The following is a 21181-nucleotide window of genomic DNA, read 5'->3' as shown; positions in this document are numbered from 1 at the left end:
TAATAATTTATTTACCAGTAGAGATTTATCCAATTTAAAAAAATGTTAATACCAAACAACAGGAAACTTGCGGGAAATAGATTAGGGAAGTGTCGTATACAGGATACAAAATGTTTGGTAAAGACGCTCGTGGATCATACAATTTTCGATTTGACGTAAATGGGGAAATACAATATTTTGAAAACAATAAAAATTGTATTTTGACAACGACGGCCGATGTGGACGTCTAAACGTTAATAAAATCATTTTTTTAGTTAGTGTGGCTTATTTCCCATTTGGAATAGTTAATAACAATAAAAATATGATTATATAAGCTGAATATACAGAGTGTTTCAATGTCCAATCTCTGAGTTGTAGATTCTAGACGTCAAAATATTAAGATTTAATCCAAATCACTTTTCCTCCCTAGGGAGGAAAGGTAAAAGTGACGTCATGGAATGTCACTGATGAAATAACTTATTGACGCCCTGTACAATATTCTATTATCTATTACGTAAGTATCCATATACTTTAACGTTTATTTATAGAACACCTTGTATTTTGTAGAATGGTAAAAAAAGGAAATTGTTATTTTGATTTAACAATGTTTACATTAATAATTGAACTTATACTTGACAGTTATAATGTACCTACTTGTTAGTTTTAGTTCTCTAAGAAATTTTGTCAGTTAGTTACATAAATAAATTATTTAAAAATGAAAAAATGACTTGTTATTTGAGGAAGGTGGACAAATCATATGTATAACATGGGAGTAAAGTGCCTTTTCCTCCGTTGAATGATTACTGCCCGAACGCGTAGCGGAGGGAGGAAAAGTAGCACTTTCCTCTTTTGTTATACAAATAGCCATTTTTTTACACTTCTACTTCAAGTAATATTTTTTGTATTTATTTTTGGTAGGTAAGTAAAAAATGCTTACGTTGCATGTGGATAAGCTGTCGGGGTTGCTTATAATTTGCTGGATAGACCTTTTCATAGAACTCCTTGTCTGGCAATTCGGAAACTTCGGGAGTAGGAATGATGAGTCCAGCAACAATTGCACGTTGAAGATGGTGTTCCTACGGAATATTTGGTTTTTATTATTTGTTTTGTATTGTATATTTGTATACTATATAATTTGTGTTATTATCGATGATAGCACTATTACTCTGGGCTAATTAGCAAAATACAAGGAAAAGTTATTTACCAGCAATTTTATTGCTGGAAGCTGGAATCGAATCTTATGATTCTATATATTAATAATATAGGTATGCAAAGTTCGCAGATGGTGTGCTACTTTTTTTATAAACAAAATAACGCCCGAAAATTGTGTTTTTTCAATTTTTTCTCTATAACTCCAAAGATTTTAACTTTACACCAAAAACACCCAAATAAAAATTCACAGTAATTAAATTCTGCATAGAAACATGTTTTTCCCGATTTACTTAAATTTTCCTCGGAAAATGCGGGGTTTTCCAACAATCTTTAATTTTCAACTAAAATTTTAGATAAGTAATTGTTTATCAATAATTAAATAACTTGGTAATTTATAAAAGCTCTTTTAACTATAATAACCACAATAATTTTAATATTATAAGAATAACTATGATTTTTGTATAAAAAGACACTGTACCTATCTAATGTACGTTACAGAATTGAAATTGGACTATTTAAACGGCCTCATGAATATTTTAAAATTATAAACAATATTTTGGCTTATAAACAAATAGAATATCTCGGGAAATATTAAATTAAATTAAATCATGAAAACGGTATTGGAAAAAAAAGCGGCAGGACGCTTCTTTTAAAAGCAAAAACGTTTAATTATGATAAGTGGTTCCTGAGATACAAGCGGTCAAAGTTGACCGGCATTTACGGCAAATATATAAATAATAGGATCATAATTTTCGACCCATCACCTTTTTATTATTGTCCTCTTTCTTCACGCCAATTTTCATATCTTTAAAATACTCATAACATATATTATTATAATAAAAACTATCGATATTACGAGTGAAAATTGCCAAAAATACCAAAATTCCAATCAAAAATTAGGTTGGAGAAAATGTAATCTCAAAGTTCAAAATCGGTATACGTTAAAAAAATGCGTTTTCTCGGCTTCCCATTGAGCAATTTTCTTCATTCTTTTTTTGTTCCCAAGTAACTCGAGTAGAGCCATCTAACCAATGCATTATTCAATGTCAAACTTGCTTTTGTTTTGTTATAATAGATTAATTTATTTATAAGAAAAGAAAACTACATATTTTTTCAACTTGCAGACTTTTTTAGATAACCTTACTACAAGTGTACCTTTTAACGTTAAAAACACAAATATTCTCATTTGAAAGTTATATAAATATTTAAACATTCTTTATTTAAACAATTAAAAAATTTTTGTTATAATAAATACATTAATTTATTATAACAAAACAAAAGCAACTTTGACATTTAATAATACGTTAGTTAGATGGCTCTACTCGAGTTACTTGGGGACAAAAAAAGAATGAAGAAAATTGCTCCATGGGAAGCCGAGAAAATGCAGTTTTTTAACGTATACCGATTTGAACTTTGAGATTACATTTTCTCCAACCTAATTTTTGATTGGAATTTTGCTATTTTTGACAATTTTCACTCGTAATGTCGATAGTTTTTATTATAATAATATATATTATGAGTATTTTACAGATACGAAAATTGGCGCAGAGAAAGAGGACAAAAATAAAAAGGTGATGTTTTGAAAATTATGATCATATTGTTTATATCTTTGCCGTAAATGCCGGTCAACTTTGACCGGTTGTATCTCAGGAACCACTTATCACAACTAAACGTTTTTTCTTTTAAAAGAAGCGTCCTGCCGCTTTTTTTCCAATACAGTTTTAATACTTTAATTTAATATTTCCCCAGATATTCTATTGGTTTATAAGCCAAAAAATTGTTTATAATTTTAAAACATTCCTGAGGCCGTTGAAATCCAATTTCAATTCTGTTAACTACATTAGATAGGTACAGTATCTTTTTATACAAAAATCATAGTTATTTTTATGTATCATAATTATTGTGGTTATTATAGCGACCGTAAATTTTTAATTAACAACTCAATTGTTGCTAAACTGTTCATTTAATTTCCATCGGCTTCTGGAATTATAATCTATGTGAAAAGAGCTTTTATATTACCAAGTTATTTAATTATTGATAAACAATTACTTATCTAAAATTTTAGTTGAAAATTAACGATTTTGTTGGAAAAACACGTTTCCATGCAGAACTTAATTACGGTGAATTTTTATTTGAGTGTTTTGGTGTAAAGTTAAAATCTTTGGAGTTATAGAGCAAACATTGAAAAAAAACTCGATTTTCGGGCGCCATTTTGTTTATAAAAAAAGTAGCACACTATCTGCGGACTTTGCATAACTATATTATTAATATATAGAATCATAAGATTCGATTACAGTAATAAAATTGCTGGTAAATAACTTTTCCCAAAAACGGCCTATTCACCGATAATCTGCCCAGACTATATTAATTGTTCCTTTTAGACATTGACACTCATAAACGTATTTTATTTATTTAAAAGTTAAGTTTAAAGTAAAATTTTTTGGTATGTTACTAATGTTGCGGGAGATAAGAATCAATTGATTATTCACATCAATTATATTTTCTACAATAATCATACTATCCCGTTTTACACCGCTAACGCGGCTTTGGGATTATAATATGGCCAGTGCTACTCTTAAACCGCCTATTATTGTCCCTGATTTTACTCAAGTACTCATTTTATTTAGGCTGAGTCGACCTGGGGCCTAAAATACACATTTTTAAAAATGTCTAGATGTTCTCGCCGGCGCTGGGATTCGATCCGCGGCCTACCTGCGTCGAAGTCAGACATCCTACCGCCTAAGCTATCAGGCCACACGATTGTACAGTATACGGCAAAATGAAACAGTACTGAAATGAATATTGAAGTGTTTATGATTATTTATATATCTATAATACATGATATAGTTCTCAGCTATAGTTCTTTTTTGAAACATTTTTTCTACAGCGTACAGATTCTTGGTATAGATGTTTTCCGTTTCCCTCTCCTATGAGAGGAGCTTTTAGGCGGAAGTCCGGTGTTAAGAATGGCAAACTTTTTTGAATCTTTTTTGAGGTCTAAAAATTGACATTCTCAGCCAAATTCAGAGTCATCGTTTGATTTTTAGATGTCGGTAAAGTCAGCAGCACCACTTTATAAGGCCAAATTCAAACTAAGACTATATTTTATTGCTAATTTATTACGCAAAGAAAAAATTTATCGCTGTAGCCGTTTCCGAGATACAGTGGGTGCTGCTAGCTTTACGGTAAAGCTAGCAGCACCCAACCTATATCTAGGCAATGAAAAGGAGTAGAGGACCCATTTGAACGGCATATTTTATTGCTAATTAATTGCTCTTGATTGGTATATTAACCAATCCCGAAAAACTACCTCATCATCCCTTAGCGCAAAACTCACCCCCGAAAAAATGAGGAACTCCGAAAATTCAATAGCAGGGAATTAATTACTAATTTATTACGGAAATGATAATAATATATAGGTAGGTCCTCGATGTTATTATATTTTAGAAGACAAATTTTCATAAAAGCAGCAGATACCTATTCCAGAACTACCTCAAACGATGAAAATAAAGTGAAGAAATATCTAACTGGATTTATTTGTTATACTATGATAAAGTAAAATGTTCTTTATGTAAAGAAGTGTGTACATATTTGTATTAGGTGAGGATGGGGTAGTTTTTAAAGGTTGGTCAATTTAGCAATCAACAGCAATTACTTACAATAAAATATGTCGCCAATATGGGCTCTGTACCCCTTTTCCTAGCAGAGATATAGGATGGGTGTTGCTAGCTTTACCGTGCAGTCAGCGGCACCCACTGTTTCTCGGAAAGGGTTACAGCAATATTTTTGTCTCCGTAACAAATTAGCAATAAATTAAAAAATTCGTTGGGGGTGAATTTTCGAGTTTCATTATTTTTTCGGGGTGAATTTTGCGCTATGGGATGATGAGGTAATTTTTCGGGATTGGTTAATATACCAATCCAGAGCAATTAATTAGCAATAAAATATGTCCTTAAAATAATCCCTGTACTCCTTTTCATTGCCGAGATATAGGTTGGGTGCTGCCAGCTTTACCGTAAAGCTAGCAGCACCCACTGTTTCTCGGAAACGGCTACAGCAATAAATTTTTTCTTTCCGTCATAAATTAGCAAATAATTCCTTGGGGTTGAATTTTTGATTTTCATCATCTTTTCGGGGGTGAGTTTTACGCTAGGGTATGATAGGGTAGTTTTTCGGGATTGGTTAATATACCAATCAAGAGCAATTAATTAGCAATAAAATATGCCGTTAAAACGGGCCCTCTACTCCTTTTCATTGCCGAGATATAGCTTGGGTGCATGTCGGTAAAGTCAGCAGCACCACTTCATAAGACCAAATTCAGACTAAGACTATATTTTATTGCTAATTTATTGCTAATTTATTACGCAAAGGAAAAATTTATTGCTGTAGCCGTTTCCGAGAAACAGTGGGTGCTGCTAGCTTTACGGTAAAGCTAGCAGCACCCACTCTATATCTCGGCAATGAAAAGGAGTACAGGGATCATTTTAACGGCATATTTTATTGCTATTTAATTGCTCTTGATTGGAATATTAACCAATCCTGAAAAGCTACCCTATCATCCCCTAGCGTAAAACTCACCCCCAAAAAAATTATGAAAATCGAAAATTCAACCCCAAGGAATTGATTGCTAATTTATTAAGGAAAGAAAAAATTTATTGCTGTAGCCGTTTCCGAGAAACAGTGGGTGCTGCTAGCTTTACGGTAAAGCTAGCAGCAGCCACTCTATATCTCGGCAATGAAAAGGAGTACAGGGATCATTTTAACGGCATATTTTATTGCTATTTAATTGCTCTTGATTGGTATATTAACCAATCCTGAAAAGCTACCCCATCATCCCCTAGCGTAAAACTCACCCCCAAAAAGATTATGAAAATCGAAAATTCAACCCCAAGGAATTAATTGCTAATTTATTGCTAATTTATTACGGAAAGAAAAATTTATTGCCGTAGCCGTTTCCGAGAAACAGTGGGTGCTGCTAGCTTTACGGTAAAGCTAGCAGCACCCACTCTATATCTCGGCAATGAAAAGGAGTACAGGGATCATTTTAACGGCATATTTTATTGCTATTTAATTGCTCTTGATTGGTATATTAACCAATCCTAAAAAGCTACCCCATCATCCCCTAGCGTAAAACTAACCCCCAAAAAGATGATGAAAATCGAAAATTCAACCCCAAGGAATTAATTGCTAATTTATTGCTAATTTATTACGGAAAGAAAAAATTTATTGCTGTAGCCGTTTCCGAGAAACAGTGGGTGCTGCTAGCTTTACGGTAAAGCTAGCAGCACCCACTCTATATCTCGGCAATGAAAAGGAGTACAGGGATCATTTTAACGGCATATTTTATTGCTATTTAATTGCTCTTGATTGGTATATTAATCAATCCTAAAAAGCTACCCATCATCCCCTAGCGTAAAACTAACCCCCAAAAAGATGATGAAAATCGAAAATTCAACCCCAAGGAATTAATTGCTAATTTATTACGGAAAGAAAAAATTTATTGCTGCAGCCGTTTATCCGAGAAACAGTGGGTGCTGCTAGCTTTACGGTAAAGCTAGCAGCACCCACTCTATATCTCGGCAATGAAAAGGAGTACAGGGATCATTTTAACGGCATATTTTATTGCTATTTAATTGCTCTCGATTGGTATATTAACCAATCCTGAAAAGCTACCCCATCATCCCCTAGCGTAAAACCCACCCCCAAAAAGATGATGAAAATCGAAAATTCAACCCCAAGGAATTATTTGCTAACTTATTACGGAAAGAAAAAATTTATTGCTGTAGCCGTTTCCGAGAAACAGTGGGTGCTGCTAGCTTTACGGTAACGCTAGCAGCACCCACTCTATATCTCGGCAATGAAAAGGAGTACAGGGATCATTTTAACGGCATATTTTATTGCTATTTAATTGCTCTTGATTGGTATATTAACCAATCCTGAAAAGCTACCCCATCATCCCCTAGCGTAAAACCCACCCCCAAAAAGATGATGAAAATCGAAAATTCAACCCCAAGGAATTAATTGCTAATTTATTGCTAATTTATTACGGAAAGAAAAAATTTATTGCTGTAGCCGTTTCCGAGAAACAGTGGGTGCTGCTAGCTTTACGGTAAAGCTAGCAGCACCCACTGTTTCATTGTAGCAGGTTAATTCGTAGTTTTTACGTTTTTCGTAAATTTTTTTAAACTATGCGGTTTAGCATGAACAGACCTTTATACAAAAATGTTCTAATTAAATTTAAAATAAAAAAGGTCCCATGCATAATCCTTCTAAAATGAACGGTTCCAAAGTTACGGAGGTAGTATATTGTAATTGGTCCAAAAAAAGACCTAACCCAAACATCCAAAGTAAAAGTTTTCCTCCAACACCAAATTGTTCTATATGGTCCACATATTGTTTAGTAAAAAGTTACACCATTTTGAGCGTCTGGTTTGGGGGGCAGATGGAGGAGAAGTCGGTAAATTAGTAGTTTTTTTACGTTTTTCGTCAATATTTCTAAAACTATGCTTTAGCTTAAAAAATGTTCTACATAAAATTTAAAACAAAAAAGGTACATAATTGTTATAAAATTAATGGTTCCAGATAGAGCTCCATTCCCAGGAAGTTCCCGGGAAACAGTAAAAAATAGAAATCCCGATTCCCGGGAATTCTTACAAATTTTTTTTCATATTATATTTTAAATTAAGGGCCTCATTCATGATCTGATTTGTAGTATTACTAGTGGTACGACAAGAGAGAGAAGGTGATATGTTGGATCTAAAATCAGACCGTGAATGGGTTGTAGTACTACTAGTAGTACCACTAGTGGTACTACTAGCGGTATTACAAAGAAAGTTGGAGCGTGAATGCCGATGTTGGATGTTCGATTAAAAATTTCCACTACACTGAGAGTCATAAGTTAAGGATATAGAAAATGTATGCTCATTTTTATAGTTTATTTTTTCGTGAACAGATTAACGGATTTCGCTAATTTTTGTTTTTATTATCTTAGATATTTCTTTAGTATTTACACAGTTGTGCAAAAATTTAATTAAACTTCTTTTTTGTACTTATACCGGGTGGAAGAAAAGTAATGTTTTTCTTATGTTAAGTTTGAAACGCCCGGTAGAGAGAACGCGGTACAAATCTGTGTATAGATCGGAATCGTATTGTAGTCTTATGTTTTGTGAACATTTTGTTTTTTGAATCTCGCTGATATCTTTAGCTTTCTAAAGATAAAGAAAATAACAAAGAAAATAGGTGGTTTTACTCCTTACCATGTATTTTTACTGAAACAAAACTACATTAACACTAACAAATAACAGTTAACAAAACTTTAAAAACAGAAAGTCACATAACGTAAACGATTGTCGATCAGGTAAGTGGTATGCACAGCACAACAGAGAGACGAGATTGTTTAATAGAGGCTCTATGATGTTTTAGGGTGGAATTTCCCTGAAAGTAATACGGATTCGGTGTCTACCTGGAGGCTCTTTAAATATCGAGAGTTACATTACACATATTCATTTTCTTTGAACACCCTTTCTTTCGCACTATATATAGGAAATAATGTCGTCTTAGTGGTATGATAAGACGTGACCTCCTCACGTATCGCAGTCGTCAGTTAAAACACATATTAAATAGTAAAACGGTCTAGTTTCTTTGTTATTAAAGATATCAGAAAAATTTAAAAAATAAATGATTCACAAAAGATCAGACTACAACATAGTATCGATGCATAACCACCATTTTACCTCTTCCTCCCTAAAGGGTGTCTCAAACTTTAGTTTCGGTTAAAACACAAGTTAAAATACAAAACCGTCTATTTTCTCTGTTTCTAAAGATATCAGGCACATTAAAAAAATTTCACCAAACATAAGACTATAATACGATTCCGATGCATTATTGTACCTCGTCCTCTCTACAGGGTGTTTCAAACTTAACATAAGAAAAACATTTCTTTTCCTCCACCCAGTATAAGTACAAAAAAGAAGTTTGAGTAAATCTTTGCACAATAATTGTGATAATATTGTTCGTCCGCTATAACTTTTCCCATGCGTCACGATTCTTTTTCAAACAAATTAAGTCAAAACATAACGTCGATGTGTATATACATTTTGTATACTGTATACTATGTATATTATACTACACACATCGGCGTACGTTTCACTTTACGTTTTGACTTAATTTGTTTTAAAATGAATCGTGACGCATGGGAAAAGTTATAGCGAAACAATACTAAAGAAATATCTAAAATAGTAAAAAAAATTAGAGCGATCCGTTAATTAAATCACGAAAAAATCAACTATGAAAATGAGCATAAATTTTCTATATCCCTAACTTATGCCTCGCAGTATATTACGTATGGGATGTCTACAAGTTTCTTTACGCAAACATTCCTATTTTGCAAATATTTAATAGAAAATAAACTGTCACAAAAATTACCCTTATTAAAATACACGATTATTTATTATCTACTTTTTGTTGGGACCAATCATTTTCCTTTCTGTAAATAAAGACCAGTTTCTTATTAATCTAAAACTATTTTCTTTTGGCATCTTATGCAAATTTACTATTCATTTTTAAATGCAAATCCCAGCTCCAGTTTAGTTTATTAAAATAGAATATAACTACCCTACGTCTTAAAAAGTCGTAAAAATTACAAGAGTCGTAAAGATTAATTAGTTCATATCAGCCCTAGACAAATGATAGAGAAACGAAACTTATGGCATGCTTAATAATTATGAAACCTCAACTTATGTACCCAAATCCTCCGAATTATATTTTGCATAGACTTTACTGGATACATTTTTTAGTGTACACCACCGTGAAAACAGATGGCTGAAAGGTAAGGCTACGGCTCCACGGGCGGGAAATTGACGCTAGCAGTAGCCGTAAAACGAACTTAAGGTTCCGCGAAACGGATAAGGAATAGCCGAACTGAACCGACTACGCACAAATCCTGTAGTCGGTTCAGTTCGGCTATTCCTCTTCCGTTGCGCGGAACCTTAAGTTCGCTTTACGGCTACTGCTAGCGTCAATTTCTCGCCCGTGGAGCCGTACGCTAAGACCTTTTTTGGCGGCTAGAAAGATAAAATGTTGAATGGTGAATGGTGTTGTAGTACGACTAGAGGGACCACAAAGTAGTATCACTCTCTCTCTCTCTTGTACCACTAGTGGTACTACAAATCAGAGCGTGAATGCCCCGTATTATCAGCAGAGATATTTATTACTAACTCACAAGGAGTAAATGAATATGATGCAATTATTATCGCTGTCTGCTTAATAATCATTTTAAATTATTCCACTTAAAATATTTCTTTTTCCATTACCCATATTATTTTAAACCTTCCAATTCTGGCGTTAAATCAGAATGTATCATATATCCTAGTGGTCAGCATAAAAATTATCTTGTTTATGGGACGCAACGGATTTGATTCATTTTGAATCCTCCAGATAACATAAATATTTACTTTGAGTTAAAATTATGATTTATGATTATGAAGAATTTAGTCTTATAAGCATAGGAACTACCAAGGAAATACGTTACATATATTATTGATGTAACTGGTGACGACTAATCACTACATCAAATCCGACAAAGGGAAGGAGCTATCTCTTCTATTAGATTGCAAAACTCGATGGAACAGCACAGATGCTATGATTGAGCGAGTCTTAACCGTGAATGCTTCAATTTCAGCTGTGTTAGATGAATTGAATTTAGGAAATCTTCGAATCGATGGCATAATTGACGTACTTAAAGATTTGCACAGCGCACAGCTCATTGTATCCCAATTCAATTGCTATAAACGCGCTTAGTCGGCGAGATGCTACTCTTTTAACAGCTGAAGGTGTATTTAATTTTTTACTTAAAGCATTGAGCGAAGAACCTGAAGCTTTGACAAAAGAATTTTACGAGGCGTTACAACACCGTATTAACCAGCGCCGACAAACTGATTTGATTACGTTGATGCGATATCTGCAAAACAAGGACTTGACTGAAAACAGACATTTGCCACTATCTAATAAAAGAACAATAAATCGATTAGCTATTGATTTGATAAATTTTTTGTTTTCTCAGGATCAAGATGAATTGACTGAAAGTACAGATCATCAAAGTGATATGGATTCATCAGTTTCATCGGATACCAATACTGATGATTTTAAAAAAAAAGTTATCGTCTGCAATTGAGTCTGCCACAGCTGTGTGTCCTCAAAATAATTCAAATGTTGATAAACATGATCTTGAAAAGGTCATTAAACACGAGCTTGCGCTGTACGAGAACTCAAATCAGCTGACCGGGCATTTAAAAAAATTTCTCACTGCATTAAAAAGTATAAAACCTACATCAACAGAAATCGAACAGACATTTTCAATGTCAGCAAATTTCTGCACAAAAAAAAGAGCCAGCCTGAAGGATGAAACGCTTAACAATTTGTGTTTCCTAAAAACATATTTTAATAATAAAAACAAAGAAAATTCAGATTAACACATAGTTTTCCAATTTTTAAAATTTTCTTTAAAACATTAAAAAAATTTTAATACTTAATCAAATGTATACGTTTTTATACTGATTGCATTGAAAAAATAATAAAGAATTAAAAAACAGTTTTTTATTTTTAAATTTCCCGATTCCCGGGAATTCCCGGGAAATCCAAATTACCGACTCCCGATTCCCGGGAAATCAAAAGGGGCCGGGAAAGTGAAGCTCTAGTTCCAGAGTTACGGAGGGTGAAAAGTGGAGGTTTTCGATACTTTTTATATTTTTTGGGCAATAATTTATAATATAACTGATGAAAGAAATTTTTTTTAACAGGATTATGTTTTGTAAATAAAATTTGCTATTTCAGTGGCCGATGGTATGTTAGTGATAAGCCCTTGAAGAAACGTCAACCTCACCACCCAAAATCATCATCAATTGCCCAAATAATATAAAAAGTATCGAAAGCCTCCACCTTTCACCCTCCGTAACTCTGGAACCGTTGATTTTATAACAATTATGTATAGAACCTTTTTTGCTTTAAATCTTATGTAGAACATTGTTTACGCTAAAGCATAGTTTTAGAAATATTGCAAAAAACGTAAAAAAACTACTAATTTACCGACTTCTCCCCCATCTCCTCCCCAAACGGGAAGCTCAAAATGGTGCAACTTTTTACTGAACAATATGTGGACCATATAGAACAATTTGGTGTTGGAGGAATACTTTTACTTTGGATGTTTGGGTTAGGCCTTTTTTTTGGACCAATTATACTATACTACCTCCGTAACTTTGGAACCGTTCATTTTAGAAGGATTATGTATAGGACCTTTTTTATTTCAAATTTAATGTAGAACATTTTTGTATAGAGGGTTGTTCATGCTAAACCGCATAGTTTTGGAAATATTGACGAAAAACGTAAAAAACTACGAATTTACCGATTTCTCCCCCCTCTCCCCCCCAAACCTGTTTTCTGAACATTATGTGGACCTTATAGAACAATTTGGTGTTGGAGGATAACTTTCACTTTGGATGTCTGGGTTATGCCATCTTTTGGATTAATTGTATCATCATACTAGAGCACATATTTTTTAGTTTTTCGACTGTCATTCATTTCGCGAAATATTCGCTTTTTTCTTGTGAAGCTTTGGGACACCCATTTCCTTACGCCCAGCTCAAATCGTCAGATTTTTGAAATATACACTCTTTTGCATGTACTTAACTTACTTTATCTTAATCTGACAATTTCGAGTTTTTGTAAGGATAGATTTTTTTTTTCGGGCCCCCCTTAATGAACTCCCCTATGTTAGGAGCCAATATATGGAGGTCAATATCGTCGAGGTACATCTGCAGGGTACCAGGTTTCTCCACATATGCTAATCTGACGCGCTCGAGTAACTGCAAAAATCCCCGCTTGGGCTCCTCTACCATAATGTATTTGGCATTTTTTAAATAAAAACAAAATAAAACCGTTCGTTTTTAAATGTTCAAATTAATAAATAATTTATCGACATACCGATAAAAACCCGTCTATTTTGCAATTGTTTTTATAAATGTTAAAATGTTTTGCAATAATGGCCGTAAGTGACATGATATAAGAATATACCGATCATGAGAACATTATCTGTAAATTTAAATCTGTGTAATTTCAACCAGTTTGATTTACTTAATAGCTTATTACGTTGACTGTTTATCTGGAGAGCAAATGTTTAAACAATTGCTCTTGAGTGAGTACATACTGCACTTCTAGATGCATTCATAAAAGTGAAATGATTTCTTGAAACCTTGAAAATAGGCTATAAAAATGAAGGATTTGTGCATAAATGATTGTTAAAAACTTTGTGTCGGGTAGTAAAAAGTTTAAAACGGGAGTGTCTTTTTTCTAATAAACAATTGGAATAACTCGGATATTTTTCATGATACATGTCTATATATTTTGCACTCACATTGCACTACAATAAGTTGTCCTTTAACCCTGATATTCCAAGGAAATAAGGCAAAAATATACCATGTTCGGGACACTTGAGCAGCCAGGTTGCAAATGAGTTTTTTGGGTACTATATACCTAATACATTATACATACAAAAATGCCCGTCACAGTTCGGACGAGAAATTTAGTTATTAACAAATAGTGTCAAAAATGGCAGTTTTTTCGTTTAAATCGCTACGGGTAAAAAAGGATAATTAAATATCTTATTAATACCGTTATTCTCGTAGTAGCTGAGCCAAGGTTTAAAATGCAAGTTTTTGAATTTCGTTTCGATCATTTGTTGCTTCAGAAATTGCAAAATAAGACTAAAATTTCGAAAATAAAAAAATTGCTATAACTTTTGTGAAAATGACCTTAAGACTTTCATATTGCACGAAAAGTTGAGACAAACAGTTCATATAATGTACAAAAAAATTTTAAGACGATTCGTCAATTAGTTTAAATTTTATTCAATTTGTTTATCCCAATGAGCTTTTTTTTCGCAATATTATTGTTCAGAAAATAGTAATGTAATAGCAATTCTGTGAAAACTACATGAAAGAAGAAAAGTCGTGATTTCAAAGTATTTAAAAAAAATCATTAAAAAGTCATTTTTATCATTCCGAAAACATTTTTCTAAAGTAGGGTCATTTTTAGTTCAAAAACAATTTGAATAACTTTGTTAATATTGACTGTAGATTAAAACTACTTTGGGATTTGAAAAGCTGGTATTTTTATACGAATTTTCAAAAAAACACTTTTTGCTAGGTTAATTAGTCAAAGTTAGCCACTTTTTTATTTAATTGACAGCTACTTTGTTTATAACAATTAAGCAACCCAACTAGCGCCATTTCGAAGTTGAAGGTATATAATTTTTGTGTAAAAGTTTGAGTAAACTTTAAACTTCAACAGAGTTGTTAATAAAGCTTTAAAAATAACGTTCTAACGAAATCGATTTGTGGTCGGTGGAAATGAATTATTAAAATCCGTGCACTCAAAAAATGAAACTGATTCTTCAAAAATATGCTGCGATTAATATCTCCAGAGCTTGTTGATGGATTTTGATCATAATTTTTTTTAAATTGTATGTACTCGTAGTCTTGTAGAGTACGTTATGTACGTAAATCCCCACCTAACATTTCAAAATGTTAGGGGGAGTTCCCCTTATCACTTAGGGATATAAAAAATAGATTAAAACCGATTCTAAGATTTACCGAATATACGTATATAATTTCATAAAAATCGGTCAAGCGGTCTCGGAAGAGTATGACAACTAACACTGTGACAGGAGAATTTTATAGATGTAAATATATAGATGGGTATTAACAAATAGGGGTTGGTGATGAAAAAGTGTACATTACGGGTTGTATGTATTTTTTATTCCTATATCATAAAAAATTAAGATAGACAATTTTGTCCAAAAAAATAAAAAAAAATGTCAGGGGGGCAACCCCCCTTATAACTTATGGGTATGAAAAATAGATTAAAACCTATTCTCAGTCCCATAGGATACACTTGTAAAATTTTATAAAAATCGGCCAAGCCGTTTCGGAGTAGTATGGTAACTAACACTGTTACAGGAGAATTTTATGTATATTGAAGTAACTGTGAATTAAATAATAAAAGTGGCTAACTTTGACCGTAATTAACATAGGCGAAAAGTTTTTTTTTAAATTTGTGTAAAAATACCAGCTTTTGAAATTCCAAGGTAAATTTACTCTACAGTCAATATTAACAAAGCTATTCAAATTGCTTTCAAGCCAAAAATGACTCTACTTTAGTAAAATGTTTTCGTATTGACAAAAATTACTTTTTAATGATTTTCTTCAATAATTTGAAAAAAAGACTAGTGTTCTTTCATGTGGTTTTCACAGAATTTCTATATATTTATTATTTTCTGAACAATAACATTACAAAAAAAGCTCTTTGGGATAAACAAATTGAAAAAATTAAACTAACTGACGAATCGTTATAATTTTTTGTGCACTATATGGACTCTTTGACTCAACTTTTTGTGAAAAATAAAAGTCGTAAGGTCACTTTCGCGAAAGTTATAGCAAATTTTTTATTTTCGAAATTTTAGTTTTTTTTTGCAATTTTCGAAGCAACAAATGATCGGACCAAAATTAAAAAACTGCCGTTTTAAACATTGGCTCTTCTACTAAAAGAAGAATACTACAAATAAGATATTTAATTATCCTTTTTTACCTGTAGCGATTTAAACGAAAAAACTGCCATTTTTGACCCTTATTTGTTAATAACTAAAATTCTCGTCCGAACTGTGACGGGCATTTTTGTATGTATAATGTATTAGGTATATAGTACCCAAAAAACCCATTTGCAACCTGGCTGCTCAAGTGTCCCGACAAAAACCTTATTTCCCTGGAGTATGACTTTTTAGAGCAATATTTCTCATGTTTCAAATTTTAGATTATAATTTCGAAAACTACCTATTCCTTTTAACTTTAATTTAGATGAAATATATCTACTTTTTTATTAATGTTTTCGTTGTATAATCTGCAAATAATGATTTCTTTTAAAGGACACCGCACACATCTTATGGAAAATATAATGTCACTCAAATTCAATAAAATATATATGAATAGATTCGTTTCAAATTAACGGTCAATTCTTATCATTGCACCAACTCTGTATTTTCAATAATAAGAGCAGAAATTGATATAAATAAATCTGAAATCAAATGGGTACGTACATAAGTTAGAGAGAGAAAAAATATTTTAAAATACCCAATATATTATACCGATAATTATTATACCGATAATACCGATAATTATCGGTACTCCATAAATCAGCGGATTAGTTTCACTAATCCGCTTAGGCCCAGCGGGGTTTAAGCTGTTTTGAATAGCACCCAGAGCAATAGTGATTGTAACTGATACATTTATGAACTCCAAAAATGTGATTTCGATAAACTTCAATTGCAATTTGCGCCGTAATTAATCATAATTAAGAGTTGGCGCAATGATAAGAATTGACCGTTAATTTAAAACGAATCTATTCATATAAATTTTATTGAATTTGAGTGACATTATATTTTCCATAAGATGTGTGCGGTGTCCTTTAATATAAGTACACTGACCGGCAAAAGTAACCAACCGGACAACAAGTTTATTGTAAGAAAAATAAAAAGTATTAGAAAAACTTCAATTCCAATAAATATTTTTTATTGTATGTTCAATTATTGAAAACCATAAAATAAAAAAACAAATTCCAAAATATTGACTAATGTGACAACAAATAAAAATTTACTATGTTTTTTACACCTGAGTGAGATATTGTTCAAATCACAAAGTATTTCTAAAATATCGATGATACGGTAAAAAAAACGAGTATTTCTTCCTCGAGCTCGAATATCAGTCCTTATCCTTTCTGGCATAGTCTAGATTCTAGATCAAAGTAGCAATCTCGTCTTGCTGTATTTGTTCCCACTCGTTTATTAGCACCTGTTCTAACATTACCACAGTTTCAAACAATCCATAATTTTGACTAACTACTGTAAGTACTATTGTGTTAAGGTCTGGACTTCTAGGAGGCCAGTAACTGAATACCAACAACTGTAAAGTATTGCATTGTTATCCTGGCTATGTGCAACCGAGCATTATCCTGCATTTGGGAGAAAAATTTCACTTACAAAATGCATATAAGGTATCACATGTTCTTCCAGACATTCAATAATGTACCTATCAGTATTAAGGTCACCTGCCCCTACCATAACCAGAGCTGTATGTGCTTCCAAAGAAATGCTGCCCCATACCACAAACCTCCATCATCAAACTGTTCTGTAGGCGTTAAGTAACATTGGACATAGCGCTCTCGAAGTCTTCTACACACACTCTTTGGCGGATATCACGTAAATATCTTGTAAAACGAGATTCGCCTCTAAACAGAATGTTTCTCCAATCTTCCATATCCCAATCTGCATGGGAAATCCCATATCCCAATCTGCTTGGAATTCTTGCAGAATTCCAAGCGTTGTTGACGATGAGTTAAGTCCAATAAAGGGGTTGCAGCAGGTATAAGACAACAAAATTTTGTTAGCTTAATCTTCGACTATGGTGTCAGGTAAAATTAAGGTACCAGGACATCTATTAACAGTCATAACAGTCTCCTAGTCAAAGCTGTAGCAGTAACTGTCTGCTCTCGAAACACTTGCAGTCAGGATTGGCAGGTTTAAACCAACGTGGTTGAAACCTTGGTTTAAGCCAAGGTTTAAACCAACTGATTTTTTAAGAAAAAACCTTTGGGTACAGCAAAAGGCTCTAAACTAGTGTTTTTATTTAATACATCTGCCGCAAATGAAGAAATGAAGGTAAATAAATTTTATTGTTGTATTTTCGGATTTAGTTATTTTGATTATTACGTTTGAAAATGTTTTTTTTTGTTATATTAATTTTTTGTGTGTAAACAAAAATAAAAAGTTATTTTAATCATTTTTTCCATTGCTTATTACTATTACTTTGTAAAATAATTTATTCATTTTTAAAATATTTAGACTTAAAAATACTTTTTATCAATCAAATAAACCGGGTTTAAGTCAAATAAACCTGATTTAAACCAAAAAAACAGTTTCTTTTGGTTTTTTGGAAAACGCCTTGGTCTAAGAAACCGGTCTTCCACGGCACGTTTGGTGACCTCAGATTTATCAGAGTTAAGAAATTAAGGTTCTACTGTAACAGAGGCAAAGATATTGTAAAATATGATGCTGTGCTTTAATTTGGCGTTATATCGCCACGTGAAAACGGTGCTCCAGTAGACCCCCTCCCTGCAAAGTAGTAGAGAGTTCTATTTTTGTAATGCATTTTTTAACCAGCCTTTTGGTACAATTTATTGCAAACTTTTATCGCAAAAAATAAAGTGATTCTAATGTTTTATTGCCAAAAAAGCACCTATTTTTTAAAACTAAATTTTTAACAAAAACGAATTTTTTTTTAAATATGTATAATAAAGTTCAAAGTTTGAAGAATCTATTCCACTCGATGGAACTCGGCTGGAAGCATTAGCCAATCAAGAACAGTTGTTTAAACATTTGGTCTCTAGGATAAACATTTAATATAACTAAAAAACTTTTTAACTGATCTGGCTGCATTTTTGCCCACTTAATTTACTGATAATGGTCTCATACAACAATGTTATGTCAGATACAACCATTATTTCGACAGTTATTAAAATGTATAAAAAATAAGACAGTTTTATATACACTGCTCAACAAATAAAGTGATTATGAGACAAATATTTATTACATTTTTGTCCGAAGATCAAAATAAAGAAGAGTCAAATATGTTAAGCACTTTAAACTTCATTCACATAACATGCTTGGCAGTTAAAATAAGTAAAAAAACTTTTCAAGTAAATAATATAAAATCACTGAAAAATTCAAGAAAAGTCATAATAACGTTGTTTTATTGCCATATTTATAAACCATTTAGCTTGTGGTCGCCTCTTGCTCTTCTTAATGATGTTACTCTGTTTGGGAATATCATTATTAAATTATCAAAAATATTTTGAGGTATCGTTTCTCAAATTGATTGCAATTCATTAGCTAATTGTTGTAAAGTTTGAGTTGGCTGTAGGACTTGGTTAGAACATTTCTGCCTAAATGTGTTTGATGTAATTCACGCTGGCCACTCCATTATTGTAATTCCATGATAAACTACTATCGGTTCATTCACAATTCTCGTGATCTATCATAGTCCTGTCGCCAGGGGGGGTACAACGGCCTCGTTAATTCAGATGGACTTACCCAAGTTTTTTTTATGTATCTTGACCCGTAGAACACGAATTTTTTGGGTAACAGTTGATCCGGATGTCGATAAGATTGTTATAGACCAAGAACTTGAGGAATCAAATAACAGCGATTTTTGGCAAAACAAAAGAATATTTTGTATTTTTTGGGTCATTTTAAGCAAAAAATATTTCTACAAGTTTTTTAGTAGGATGCACAGTTTTCGAGATAAACGCGGTTGAACTTTCAAAAAATCGAAAAACTGCAATTTTTAAACCCGAATAACTTTTGATTAAAAAATAAAATAGCAATTCTGCTTAGCGCCGTTGAAAGTTCAAGTCAAATTATGTCGGTTTTGATTATTTGCATTGCTAAAAATTTATTGTGTTATTGTTAAACAAAGCTACAAACAACTAGTGCGTGAGTGATGTTTCTATGATTTCTCATTTAAAATCGAACGAGTAGGTAGAATAGGTACTAGTGCAATCAAGACTATTTCTACGTTACATGCGTTAAAACGCATGTAAAAGCACGGGAAACCCTACGTGTTTATAGCTTTGTTAAACAATAAAAAAATAAATTTTTACCAATGCAAATAATCAAAACCGATATAATTTGACTTAAACTTTCAAATGCGGTAAGCAGACTTGCTATTTTATTTTTTAATCAAAAGTTATTCGGGTTCAAAAATTGCAATTTTTCGATTTTTTTAAAGTTCAACCGCGTTTATCTCGAAAACTGTGCATCCTACGAAAAAACTTGTAGAAATATTTTTTACTTAAAATGGCCCAAAAAATACAAAATATTGTTTTGTTTTGCCAAAAATCGCTGTTATTTGATTCCTCAAGTTCTTGGTCTATAACAATCTTATCGACATCCGGATCAACTGTTACCCAAAAAATTCGTGTTCTACGGGTCAAAATACATAAAAAAAACTTGAGTAAGTCCATCTGAATTAACGAGGCCGTTGTACCCCCCCTGGCGACAGGACTATCATCGATAAACACAAATCTGTACCCTATAGCATCAGCAAATGGCACTATTGTTGGCACTACCACCCATATTAATTGCCCCACCCATATGCCCCTTCCCCCAGACAATAGCCATCACAAAGAAAGTGGTTGAACCCAATAAATGTTCATTATATTAGGCTTGTTCCAACTCGACACAAAACCGTTCTTGAACCGTCACGCTCATGCGCAATAACGAACAATTATGCGCAGTAACACATTTTTCGTTACTGCGCGGTTCACGAACCGTTCAAGAACGGTTTTGTGTCGAGTTGGAACAAGCCTATTGTTGATCGTTGTCCCTTTTCTCTCTAGACCAGCGGTTTCCAACCTTTTTTAGCTTGAGGCACACTAACTTAAAAACTTGTTTAGCCACGGCACACTTGGGTATATAATCTCTATAATGATAGTGAGTATAATCAAATTTCGCGGCACACCTACAGGGACTTCACGGCACATTGGTTGGAAACCTCTGCTCTAGACCAATATTCTTCCGCCAGACTTAAATAAAAGGAATCTTGATTCGTCAGAAAAGAGTCTCCAGACTAGCTAGAAGTCCCATTGACTGTTCCAATGCCCGGCGATATCTGTGTGCCCGTTGTTCGGCTGTCAATTATGGGTGTGTAGCGAGTCTCCTTGCTCTCAAATTACATGCATCTCTCTAAAAAACCATTAAATAACGTCTCTAACTAACGCTTCTATGCCCAGCTTAAATAGCGCTTAGCCAGACTCACTGTTCAAGTTGCATAGTCACTAAGTAGTCAAGGGAATAAGGATTTTTCCATGACACTTCAACAGCCAGGATACTGAAGCGTTTTTTCGACAGGTAATACCTATAAGAACAAATTGTATTTTTGCATTGTTATAA

General features: G+C 32.9%; 1 protein-coding gene across 5 annotated transcripts in view; it reads right to left on the bottom strand.

Annotated features, from left to right (window-relative positions):
• LOC114336067 (enhancer of polycomb homolog 1) overlaps window positions 1–21181 on the bottom strand; it is a 122685-nt gene that overhangs the window by 68113 nt on the left and 33391 nt on the right. For all 5 annotated transcript variants that reach the window (XM_028286390.2, XM_028286391.2, XM_028286388.2 and 2 more), the window contains one exon: window positions 917–1055. In XM_028286390.2, coding sequence (XP_028142191.1) covers window positions 917–1055 — 139 coding nt within the window. The remainder of the gene's footprint in view (window positions 1–916; window positions 1056–21181) is intronic.

Source organism: Diabrotica virgifera, chromosome 2, assembly GCF_917563875.1.
Source record: "Diabrotica virgifera virgifera chromosome 2, PGI_DIABVI_V3a".
In the NCBI taxonomy this organism is placed as follows: Eukaryota; Metazoa; Arthropoda; class Insecta; order Coleoptera; family Chrysomelidae; genus Diabrotica; species Diabrotica virgifera.
Note: the sequence above shows the minus strand (reverse complement) of the source record. Positions and strands in the feature narration are given on the sequence as shown.